Source organism: Rhinolophus sinicus, chromosome 14, assembly GCF_057876585.1.
Source record: "Rhinolophus sinicus isolate RSI-liver-muscle chromosome 14, RSI-T2T, whole genome shotgun sequence".
NCBI classification, from domain to species: Eukaryota; Metazoa; Chordata; class Mammalia; order Chiroptera; family Rhinolophidae; genus Rhinolophus; species Rhinolophus sinicus.
The window spans coordinates 79,001,629-79,014,930 of record NC_142514.1 but is presented as its reverse complement, the minus strand read 5'-3'; the positions used below and the strand labels follow the sequence as shown (position 1 = coordinate 79,014,930).

At 38.8% G+C, this 13,302-nt stretch overlaps 1 protein-coding gene across 1 annotated transcript in view; it reads left to right on the top strand.

Moving 5' to 3' along the window:
* CAP2 (cyclase associated actin cytoskeleton regulatory protein 2) overlaps positions 1-13,302 on the top strand; it is a 142,478-nt gene that overhangs the window by 108,195 nt on the left and 20,981 nt on the right. The window contains exons 8-11 of the mRNA XM_019743010.3: positions 10,445-10,631; positions 11,603-11,778; positions 12,814-12,937; positions 13,023-13,105. Of these exons, the coding sequence (XP_019598569.1) occupies positions 10,445-10,631; positions 11,603-11,778; positions 12,814-12,937; positions 13,023-13,105 (570 nt within the window). The remainder of the gene's footprint in view (positions 1-10,444; positions 10,632-11,602; positions 11,779-12,813; positions 12,938-13,022; positions 13,106-13,302) is intronic.

Sequence of the window (13,302 nt, the reverse complement as noted above, 5' to 3'; positions counted from 1 at the left end):
CACGCTGAGGTACCATGCCACAGGGTCCAGCCTCCGAGCCTGCATTCCTCCGGAACACTCACACTTCCTGAGACGGGCCTCCCAGTCATCGCATTCATAGCTGACTAGTGTCATCCATCTCCCTGTCCCTCTCCAGTGAGAAAAGACAGTGACACGTAAAGCCTTTGGCTCACCCCTTTTAGGATACTAAGTGGTAGCAAATCTTCCTTCTTTAGAAGCGAGTTTTATCTTTTCAAATGGCCAAAAACAATTGAGACCCTCTTTGAAGAGGAATTGATTAAAATAATATTCTTTTCAGTCAAAAGGAGTGAGTACAAAGGCATGAGTGATTGTTTGGTATGTATGTTTTTGTAAAGCGATCTAAAAGCAATCCTAAAAGACAGTTTAGAGTAGTAGCCATTTTATTAAGCCAGTGAGTCACATCAGAAGGTAATGCTTTGAAAAACAACACTGATGTGGATCTGTAAATTCTTGTGTGATTACTAACAGTTCAGTTGCATTTATTTGTTGTAATGACAACACACATGTCCCCTGTTTTGGGGAATCCCCTTCTCTTGCTTCCTTGTTTCAAATCCAATCCATCCATTCTTCAAAGTCTATTTCAAATGGTTTGTTCCCCAAGGCCCTCTGACCTGCTCTGCTTATCACCATGTCCTTCTCCAAGCTGGAAGTTCTCCTTTCCCGCCACAGAACCTCTGTAACATTTCTTAAAAATCTGTATTCCTCTGATGATACTTAGCACTTTCTACCTTATAAAGCAGGTACTTACTTACTTCAGCACCTACCATGTTTCAGGCACTGGACTACATTAGAGGTGATGTTAAAATGAGTCATGAATAGCTCTTCAGAGCTCAGGCTCAGGAAATGACCAAACCTGAATTCACAGACAAATAATTACAATATAATGTGAGGAATCATCACAAGGGTGTTTCGAACCGGTCCTTGTAATAGAGAAATAGGAAATTAACAGGAAATTTCCTCTTAGGAAAGTTCAAGAAAACCTATGACAGAAGAATACTTTGAGCTGAGCCTTGAAGGATGTGTAAGTGTTTTCCAGTTAGTAAAGTGGGGAAGAGCCTTCCATCCAAACAAAGTCACAGCCTGAGCTAAGACACGAAGACCAAGAGGCAAGTGCTTGTTGTCTGAGAACGCAGAAGTGTCTTCTCTCCTGCAAGGCTATGTGCTCACTGAAAGGAGGGTCCTGTGCCCGTTCCACCTGGGGTGTGCAGCAGTGCCTGATACAGGACCCAAACACATGTGCTATATGGAACACTTTAATTTGTAATCACATTTCTTCACAATGAAATTTTCATAGTGTGATTCCATTAATTACAGGTTGTGTCCATTGTTCAAGAGCCACATAAATAATATTTCTTTATTCCTTGTTTCAATGATAGTAATGGAAATGGATGATGCATTTTATTACAGGCAACGGCATATTGGTTGCGTGTCTCCCCTCCACCTGTCACTTGCCACCACATGCCCCTTATTCCCAGTAGGTATAAACTCAAGAAATGCAATCTAATATTAGATTAGGCAAAAGGTATTCTTAAACAGGAAAGGGGTAAAGGTGCAGATTGTCTTCTAAATGTAAAACAAGCCCTTCATAGAGTATCACATAGAACCGAGCCCAGACCACTGTCTGTTGGTCCTTCATAGAAACTAAGCTAATTACAGACCTTTTCCCAGACCTAAGCACCAATTAACCTTTCCTGTGAATTTTGGAACTGAAATTGAGGCAAAAGTTATTCTTTCTTAGAGTGCCTCAATTATAAAGCTCTGCTGACATTGATGCTATTTTTAAATTTTTTTCCTGAGTAAATAATATATATAATATAGAGCCAAATATAAATAATCTTTATAACAGCTATTATTTTGCCTCGCCTCCACCTCTGCCATCTACCAAGTATGGATAATTTGAGGAGTAAAATGGTTTCTTTAGGACCCTAAAATCTGAAAGAAAATCAAAAACTTTAATTAAATGATAGTTCAGACCTAGGCTTTGTAGCCAAATGAAGTAGTTGTCCAGACAATTCAAGCCACATGTCATTCACTCTTGGTCTTTATACAACTGTTGGCTATCTATAGTTTGTCTCTTTGATGGGTATTCTCTGCTATCTTTAACTCTGGAAAATTTTCCCATGGAAAATTTAATTTTATCTTTCCTTTTTTTTATGAGAAATTTTATTTTCAATCTGCCAATGCTGGCAGACAAGGAGAAAAGACAATCTGGAAATTCCAGATTTGGTTCTGATAGCAGGAGCAAAGCAAGGCCAAAGTAATAATTAAGGCTACTTATCCAGACAATTTATGCAAAATAGCCGCATCGCTTGATCAAATTAGAATATGTTCAATATACTCTTCTGGACTCTGCTCTGAGGGCTTGGTCTGCTTTTATCAAACATTTCTACTTTCTATAGAACAGAAATCACTACCTATGCTTTTTGAAGAGCCATATTCGATATGTAAATTAGAACAAGCATAAAAATACTAAATTACTGGTTTCCACTAACTAAGATAGACTGTTTACGTCATTCCCAGACTGTTTTCCAATTTAAAGCTGTTATTCCTTCTCTGAAGGGACTTTATTTCTTGTTCTGTCTTTTTTCATCTATTGCCATAGCTCACATCTCTCCCGGTCATCAAAGGCATGTTATACAGAGACCATAGGAGAGTGGGGAGAGTGGGAAAGAATGAAGCCATCAGAAGTCATTGACGAAATCATGAGATTTAGGTTCTTATTACCTTCCCTCTTTACTTCTCTCTTGGCATAAGGGTGTTTGGAATCTTGACTTTGAAGGAAAGTGATCAAAATGAACCCCACATTTCCTTCGTAATTGTGGGGCCATCTTTTTATTGCAACTGCATATAAACACTGTTGGTACTTTCATGGAAACCTGAAATTTGAGTGGTGTTCTGTTACAATAGATAAAATGGGAAATATTCCCTAAATTCACTTTTTAAAAATTTTTAAATAAACATACGTTTAAAATATTATGCAGCAGTTTATTGTAGTATTTTTAACAATTCTGTTTTCTTGGAAAGGACCCCAGAAACTTTGTTTTCATTGGAAGAAGAAGTCTCAAAATTATAGGAAGTGATAAGAATATGAGACTATGAGACTAAAGTCATAAATTCACTTTGGCTTACACTTATGTTGTACTTGATGATCATCTGTTAGTTTATGGGCAATCCTTTTTCTTGATTATAGTTGTCTGCCAATAAAAGCATGACATAAATATGAATGTAAAGTTTGCAAGTACTTAGAAATTGACAAATTTGGAAATGTATCAATTTCACTCAATTCTTGATGAAAGTACATCTTGCAGAAAATAGAAACTAGTTTTGACATCTAAAATATAAACAAACCCTAAATCACAAATTTGTGAAGCATTTCTTGCTGCTATGAAAACCGTCTGACTTATGTGTAAAAAATTAGTCTTTAGGTCTGAAACTGGTAGTTCTTTCTCTTAACCCCTCCTTCCTATTGTAGTATATGAGAGGTAATCCTCATTTTATCTGCCATATTACACAAGATCATTTGAGATTCTTTGTCTTTGGAAAAATTAATAAATAGCATTCGACCAAAAGGTTCAGTTGTAAAACATTGTGAATTCCTGTAGTTTTAGCGTGTTGATATAAGTGGTTTTGTGACTAAAATGGCTTTGTGGTTTTTAAACTGCTTTTAAAATGTATAATTGGGCAAATATAAGTTGTCACTGCTACTAGGTGATTAATGGGCCAGGATGGCTTCTAAATGGACAGCTAATGAGAGAATCTAACCAAGAAACAGAAAACAGCCATATGTGTGTGATCATGAACGGGAGTTGTGGTGGTGGCCATGAGGGAGGGATGGAGGCAGGGGAATGATAAAACCCATAAACAGAACCACTGCACGGCAGCTGTTTCATTTTGCAGCTTTATCTATGATCTCCACAAATACTTAAAGACAGGTGGCTCAAAACATTATTCACTAAGCTTGTTTTATAGAAGAAACATTGTAATAAAATCTCTGTTATGAGGGACATAGTCCACTTATTCCAAGAGGCTATCTATCACATTATTTTTTTTCATTTTATTGTTTTCTGCTTTTTAAAAAATTGGTAAAAACATGAGCCAAGATATAGGTTGCCTGACCTATTCTTAGAGTGGGAGATCAATGTTATCTATATATACATTTCTTTCTCTCTTGCTTAAAACCCCTCAGCATCTCTCCCCGTAGGACCACTGTCCTCTACAAAGCACTGGATGGTATGGCCCCGGCCTAAGCCACCACAGCCCCTTCTCTGGCTCCCCTGACTCCTCTCCTGAGGAGAGCTGGTCACACCCCTTGGTACTCACGTGATGTGTGACACATATCAAACTGCTTCTACAATTACTTATTTGTGCACTTGACACTCCCACTAGATGATAAGCTTTTTAACAAACAGGATGTATGCCTACTTCATCGTATACCCAGGTCTTTGCAAGGCATCTTTCAGTAAATGTCTGTTGGATGAACTGACAAGTGAGCCCTACTTATTCTAATTCATTTTCAATCCATCTATTAAATAGTTAGGCTATATTTAGACCAAATCATCTGCTACCCCTATTGTTGGGTTTGAAAAATCTTAGAAATTAAAAGGTGAAAATCGAAAATGTCCAAACAATTTAGTTATTAAGCAGGAAATCTTAAATGGAAAACTTTTTTTTGGAGCTGATTTTTTTTCTTCACTTAAGCAGTTATGTTTCACTTTTGCTTAATTTTTTTTTTTTTTTTTGGTCACAAAGACATAAAACTTCTGTCTAAAAGTACCTTATTGTCTTGCTTTCTACAAACTCAACAAAATGGATAATTGGAGTCCTTTTTGTAGATTATTTAGATCCAAAGCTAGACTGGACCTGAATTAACTGGATAACTAAGGCAATGGTGTTTGTCATGGGGGATAGAAAGAAGTGGGTTGTTAATTACATATGTAATTGGTACCAACAAAGCAATGTGGAGATTTCATTTAAGAACTAGAAGTAGTTTCCCTTTCAGAATAAAATCTAAATTCTAAAGTAATAAAATGTGAGTACTTATTTCAAGTAACATGTAATGAAAAAGTCAATGCACATTAGTATGCAACTACAGAGGGTGCCAAAAAAATGTACACACATTTTAAGAAAGGAAAAAACTGTATTAAAATTGTAACACTTAATCTATACCAGTAAAAAAAGATGAATAAAAGTCATGTTTGACTTCTGCAATTACAAGAGGTGCTTAAAGTGGTTACCATCAGCGTCCAGACACTTCTGATTACAGCGAACTACTGCTTGAGCAATGTTTAGAAACGTTAAAAAAATATCCACTTGTATACATTTTTTTGGCACCCCCGGTATATTATATGTAATATAGTTATATAACATATATATATATATATGTATGTGTATATATATATATATATATATATATATATATGTATGTGTATATATATATATGCCAAAACACTACAAGCTTTGCACATGCCACATACAATGGTTTCATTATTTGATAGTTATAGTTCATACATATAAAATCAGAGGCAACAGCTGTTCCCAGCAAAGTTGAAACTAATTTAGAGAAAGGGATTTGCAGATGTTTAAGAGTCTTTGTGCCCCTCCTCCAAAAAAAAGTATATAATAAAACATCTGCACTCAAAATTAATAGAGCTTTCAAAAGCAGCATTTTTAGATTTTGTGCTGTGTTCTTGCAACATAAGTGAACTTTTGCACCCTGAATATGGCCGTTTAATGTCATAAATGTGCTGCTTTTCCTTTTTTTTAAGTTGTAAGCTATTGTTAAAATGATTTTAATAAAGTATACTTTTCAGTTGTTTCTAGTCTGAGGCTCTAAGGTCCTGGAGACTCATTTCATCAACATAGCAAAGTAGTATTTTAGAAAAGCATTTGTTGGGGGAGGGGGTCATTGCTGCTTAACTAAGGTTTAATCTTAGTCCCTTCAGTTTCCTTACCTTTACCTTCCAGTCCATGTGACGTAGGCCAGGATGTCATAATTCTGTAAGTCCTGCACTTTTAGATATATCATTCTACACTATAGAAATAAAAGTAGTTGTCAGGATAAAACACACCATAAAAGAATTTTTATTAAGAAAAGAGTTTCTTTAGAAGGACCAGGAAGATTCAGATAATTTTCAAGTAAACTGCATCTTCTATTAAATGTCTTTGTTTTATTCTGCATGTATAGATCTGACCCCTGTAGCCTCTGTTCCGAGAAATGAGTGCCATCTGCAGGCTAATTAAATGTTATCCCTGTGACTCTCCCACGATCTGTTCAGGTTCCTGGAGCAGGTACTGTTGGTTCAGAGGCTCTTCCCAGCCCTCACCTCAGTACATCCAGACAAGTTTGCCCATCCGGAGCGATTCTTCTATATCCCTACACAGACTTCACTGAAGTGTGAGCTATGCCAAGCCTGCCCTGGGCTCCTTTCTTCTCTTAGCTCCACTTCCCACAGGGCCTACATCCCATTGAGAATGAAAGGTAATGGATCACTCAACAGGCAACTGAGGCTACAGGCCCTGATCTAATCTACTACTTCTCATTTAGTCTAGACAAACTGTTGCATTACCTCTGCCATGAGAGTTTCTCATGGCAGCCATGAGAGGTGTGAAAGGAAATCACACCAAGAGTTAATGCCCTTAAGTCTCTAATGCCCAGAAGGACGGTCAGGTCCCATCCCATAATAACTTGAACACTAAGCAGGGAACCCAGATTTGGGTGCAAGTATGCCATTACTGGAACCAGCAGGTACTCAGGAAAAATTAATAAGATGAGAGGCCAGTTTCTAGAGCCAGGGCGCAGAGTCACAACAAATCAGCGTCAAGGGTGACTTGATGCTGGGGTGCCAGTATCAACACCCAAGATGTCTTATATCCCCAAGGCATCAAGCCTGGGGCCAGAGTTGGCTGTAGGAACTTGGTCAGCTGCTAAAGCATTAGAGGGGTGGAATGAGGAGTAGTGGAGATAAAAATTAAGCTGGTTTTACAGATTCAAGCCAGAGGCCCAAGAGCAACACTACATATGTCTTGAGGCAGCCCATGCCTCTTGTTCTTTAACTTGACTAGTGACTATTAAAAAAAAAAAAAAGTCTGAATATAGCATAAAAGATTTCTCTGAAGTTTTTATTGAGATACAATTGACACATAACATTGTATTAGTTTCAGGTATACAACATAATAATTGAAAATTTGTATATATTGTAAAACGATCACCACAATAAGTCTAGTTAGCATTCATCCAACATGTAAGTACAATTCTTTTTCTTGTGATGAACACTTTTAAAATCTACTCTCTTAGCAACTTTCAAATATACAGTATAGTGTTATTAACTATTATAGCTCACCATGCTGTACATTACACCCTCAGGGTTGATTTATGCTATCACTGGAAGTTTGTTGCTTTTGACGACCTTCACTCATTTTCCCCATCCCCCACCTCTGGCAAGCACCAATCTTTTTTTTTTTTTTTTCTGACTTTGGATTTGCCAACTACAATCTTAAAAAAGACTTCAGAATCCAGCAGATATGTGCTTGAGTTATGTCTCTGCCGTTTACTGGTTCTTTAATATTGTGTCAGCCTTACTGATTTCCTGCTTTATTTTCTGTTCAAGAGTGATTTCAGTACTGTCCTAGTAATACGGTTGTGATGACTAGGACCAACGTAAGTACATACCGTAGCACAGAGTGGTTGTTCCCAGACCTGTCAGCACATTGGCATCACCTGTGGAGCTTCAAAAAATACGATGCCTATGTCCAAACTACCCCAAAAAGCGTTTCTGCAACATGGCCTCAATTTGGGGATTTCTAAGCGATCCCCAGATGATTCTAATGTTCAGAAAAGTTTGGGAACCCCTGGCATAGAGCCTGTCCTATACTGAGCATTAAACATCTTGTTAAGTGAATGGAAACAATTAGTGCCTGGCACATACTAGCCTTTCCAGAATTCTTGGCGCCCTTCCCTTCCCTGACCATCTCCCCTCTGTTTTTATTGGGAAGCCCGAAGGCTTAGTGTTGGTCTGTGATTCCAGTTGGTGTGGCTGCCATGCAGGGCCGGACCCACATGAGTATGCAGAAAGCTCTAGTATCATGTGCTGTAATATCCTACAGGAGGAGAAAGAGGCAAACTTGCACGCAAGGAGCAGCCCACAGAGATCCTGTTAAGGGAATGTCTAATGAGTTTGCTTTCAAGTACACTGTATACGAAAGCCCCTGAATGCTAATTGTAAAGTCACCTTGGAAACCAGAGTCTAGTTTTGTGCTCTCACTGGGGCTGATAGAGGAATGAGCCAGAAACCACAAAGGATAAGTTGAAGGCAGAGTTTCAGCTGGTCCTGAGTTCTCTTACTTTTTGGCTTTTATATTCAACATTTGTTGCAATAAATCCTTTGTTTAGTGTTCCTGGGTCAGCCATCTGAATGTATCAAAGTTCTTAAAAGTTGAATATGTGGCTTATTGGTTTCAGTGTCCTTTTATGGTTCTTGGAGAGAGGCTCTGAATTCTGAGAGCGAGGGAACCATGTAAATCATTCTAAGATTTAGAAACCAGTATCGTCTCCCCTTTCCACAAAATAGAAGGACTATAAAGCTGCAGTGTTTCAGCTGCAGGAGACGGGTCTGTCCCTTCACTGACTATTTGAGTTATTATGTGCTTATGAGTAAAAATAATACTTTGTGGCTCTTGGTGTCTGGAACTGAGGACTGGAATATTGTTTGATGCGCAAAGCTTGTATTTTACAGCTCTTTATGATTCAGAGAAAACTCTCAAATTTCACCCCAGTAACGTAATAGAAAACATTCAAGATACTGAAGAAAAGAAAAAAAAGTCAGTATCAAGAACTGTGCAACCATTTTCTACTTGACCTGAGAATCTTGATGGAGTCAGTCTGGTCTTCCTTAGAAACCAAAAAGCATCACAGATTATAACTTCAGTAGATAATACCTCTAGCTTGCTCAGTTTTTAAGACATGCATTATGACTAGAGAAGAATCTTTTGAAATTTTATTTTCAATTACAGTTGACATAACAATTTTATATTAGTTTCAGGTGTACAACATAGTGATTGGACATTTATACAACTTATGAAGTGATCTCCCTGATAAGTCGACACCATTCATAGTTATTACAATATTATTAACTATATTCTCTATATTGTACTTTACATCCCTGTGACTATTTTCGTAACAGGCAATTTGGACTATGAGAAGAATCTTTTGTTTTCAGGGTAATTCTATACTTAATAGGGATTATATTAAGTACTTTGCAAATTGTGTGGGGTTTTTCAACTAAAAACTACCATGGATTAAAAACCTGATATTGACACGATGTAATACGAAGTTGCTTAGGAACATACGGATATGCTGTCTTTGTTAATGTTTCACACTTATGTAGTGTTGTACATCTTGTATTTGGTATTGAAGATATACGAGCCTAAGCCACACTTCTATTACTCTTAATTTTTTTAAGTTTCCTATTTGTTTATTGAATTAGCTTGTAAGTCCTTATTATAGGAATTTAAAAGTAAAATGGTATATAACACAAGTTTAAGGACATGTGTGTTTTTATCCTACTAGTTTTAAAGTTTGTGACAACTGCACCTGTGGAGTTCTCTCAAAAGGTTAAAACAGATCCCTCTATTTTCTATCACCTTTTACTGCCATTTGAATTTGTTAGAACTTCACACTGGATACAAAGGTCGCACTTCCCATAGCACAGAAAATAAGAACAAGCATAGTTCTTGCTCAGGAGAAATCCTGTTTTTCGTTGGTTCACTAACAATCAGCATTAGATGAGCCAAACCAGCAGAGGGATCCCGCACCCTGCCCACCTCAGGTTTGACAGCATCCCGGTCACACATGGTCCTTGCTTGGCGGTCAGTTGGAGGCATGCATACTTGAAAAATCAGTTTCAGAAAGTTTCAGTATCTCTTTCTTTATCTGTTCAAAAACTTCTATTAATCACTGAATAATTTTCACCGCTCTCTGTCTCTCTCTCTCATTGACAGTAGCAATTTCTAGTGTCCAAAAAAAAAAGTGAGTCCTTTTATCAGTTAGACCATTTTTTTCTTATGATTCTCCATTGGCCAACGCCCAGTTTCATTTGTATCCTGAGCTTTGGACATGAACCTGTGAATATAGCTTTGTTTGCCTCTGAGTTGGGAGTGCGAATCCTGGACATAGCGTTTCTAACTGGCAGAGTTTCTGACAGATGAATCACGTTCCATGTTCCATGTTCCCAAGGCGAATTCCCCCTCGGCCCTAGGTCCTCCCAAACAGACCCATGATTCACAAATGTACCTCCTGGGTGCCCTTTGTGAATCTTGAACCCCACTCCCTCATTGGCAACAGGTTCTAAGTGACATTGGCAAAATCCCAGCTCTCGGCAAAGACATGAGTCTCAATGCAGTGCTTTCCATCTTCTCTCTCCCACAGGGTCCGGTAGCATCAACTACTTCAGCTTTGTCTGCCCTCTCCCTGGGGCCTGGCCTTCCTCCACCCCCTCCTCCCCCTCCTCCTGGGCCACCTCCGCTTTTTGAGAATGAAGGCAGAAAAGAGGAGTCCTCTCCTTCACGCTCAGCTTTATTTGCACAACTTAACCAGGGAGAAGCGATTACAAAAGGTGAGAAAACCAGACCTTGAAGCTGTCTCCCCTTGGGCCCAGGCACACAGATCTCCCCATGGTCCACACTGATGGATGCATCATTCAACCCCAGTCCCCCACACTTACAGGGAGTTACTGTTGAGAAGGCAGAAACCTGCCAGGTTGATGGGCTCAGTGGGCTGTTGCGAGGACCAGAAAGAACTCAGAGACTCGGTTCTAAATCAGCCAAGGCACTGACTGCATAACCACTTCAGCATTTGCTGCTTCGACACCTTGTACAAGCAAGGCATCAAAATCAATTGAAATAAAAATGAGAAACAACAGCACCTGTGTCCTCAAGCAGTGTACAGGCTTGTCAAGGAATTATGTCATTGACTACTTTTGTCCTCACAGTGAACGGTTAATTAAAAAATAATCATGCAACATTTAATAGAATCATGTTGCCAAAAACTTTATGCCAATGAATTTTTGCTCTGCATGGGTAATAGGAGTTATGGCTTAATGCACTGGGCTGGGAGTTCAGAACCCAAAATCCTAAATTTTTCTCTGGCTCCAATTAGCTGCACTGTCTCCTCATCTGCAAAGTAAGGGAATGGATCTGTAACCCTAAAATCAAGTCTGTACTCTCATATATACTTACTGGAATGCCTTAACCTTTGGATTATGTCTAGGGAATGATTCAGCCATGAGAGAAAAAGTAAATCAAATGATCCTTGTTGGCACTGTGGTTTGCCTTTTGCAAAATTTTTATCTATCATTGCATCTCCTTAAAGAAGAGGTTCCTCAAATTGAAAAATACAGTGCTTCCATTAACTCTAACTTACACAAGTCTCAAACTCTGCATAGTAACCTTGAGAAAACACTAGCCTGTTGAGAAAATAGCATTAACAAAAATTCTTGTGCTGTTTACATCGTGTTGATCTAAGAAGTTAGGGACATTTCTCTTTGCATAAAATATAAAGAAATGTGTCTATGTGTTACCTTCCCAGGACTCCGGCATGTCACAGATGAACAGAAGATATACAAGAATCCCAGCCTACGGGCTCAAGGAGGACAAACTCCATCTCCTACCAAAAGCCACAGTCCAGGCCCCAAGTCTCCCCCATCTCATTCCCCTCAGAAACATGCTCCTGTGTTCGAGTTGGAAGGAAAGAAATGGAGAGTAGTGAGTGAAGCCCTTTAACCTTCATTCCTGACACAGTCTAACAAAAGGACTAATGGCTAAACTGTATACCAACGTCTTAAGGATTTCCAAGTGAAATGACAGGAGCAAAAGCCTGGCTAAAATAGAAACCAGGGCCTTTCGGAATGCTTCCATAAACCATTTTCTGTTTTTCATTATTTCCCATTCATTCTTTTCTCAGCTTTTTAAAATTATTTTTTTAGCTGTGGTAAAATTACACATAACACAAAATGTACCATCTTAACATTTAAGTGTACAGTTCAGTGGCATTCAGTACATTCACCCTGTGTGCAGCCACCACCATCCATCCACAGAACTCTTTTAATCTTTAAACTCTGTACCCCTTAAACACTAATTCCCCATTCTCCTTTACTTCAGCCCATGGCAACCACCTTTCTATTTTCTGTCTATGAATTTGACTACTCTTTCCATAAACTTTTAATCTGTGCCCCATTCTGATCTGCTGTAGGGTCTATCCCACTGATGGAGATGCTGATATAACCTGCGAGTTCACCCACCATCTCCACCATTGTGTGAACTGACGATACTTTGAATGTGGATGGAAGCTGGTGCCCCAAAGATTGAGGACCAAAGTCCCCCACAAGGTTGCCATGGTCTGAAAATACACTGGGACTTAGACCACTGCAGTGACCCTTCCTAGCCTATTTGCCCAACTTGTATGTGACACAGCAGATTTTGCTACAGCATCATTAAGACCAGACTCAACAAAAAGCTCTCACATGCCTGTTCCAAACCCCACTCACTAGCCCGAGTGCCTGATACTTGACTGCTTGCAAATTGACACCAACCCCCCTTTCAAGCAGTTGTTCCATCTATTCAAAACATAACAGTGACAAAGACCTGTGGTTTATTCAGTAAGAAAATGGTTATAAAAGAAAGAACATATTGAAAAGCTATAATTAATGAATGCTGCACTCCATAGTAATTTCAGTATGCAGTGGATTCAATTTATCTATATGTCCTTATATTTAATATTTGCATATGTTTTAATTTTAGGAGTACCAAGAGGACAAGAATGACCTTGTGATTTCAGAGACTGAACTGAAACAAGTGGCTTATATTTTCAAATGCAACAAGTCTACCCTACAGATGAAAGGGAAAATAAATTCCATTACAATTGGTAGGGCAGAACTATGGCTGTGTAGTTACTCTAAGTTGCTTGTATAAACATGCTCTACGTATTCAGCGAAGTATCTTTTTCCTAGATAACTGTACAAAGTTTGGCCTGGTGTTTGACAATGTGGTGGGCATTGTGGAAGTGATCAACTCCAAGGACATTCAAATGCAGGTAAGTGGCCCTTTCAACCATGCTCTGCCCCTGCGATGGCTTTGCACAGACCATCCATTCTGCCGGAAAGGCACCCTCCGTGTCCACCTCGAAAATCCCATTCCCTTTCTCCCTAAACACAGCTCTATCATCCCCTCCCCTCTGAAACCCCTTCTTACTTCTTAGGTAGTGTTAACTCCTCCTTTTCAATCTCTTAG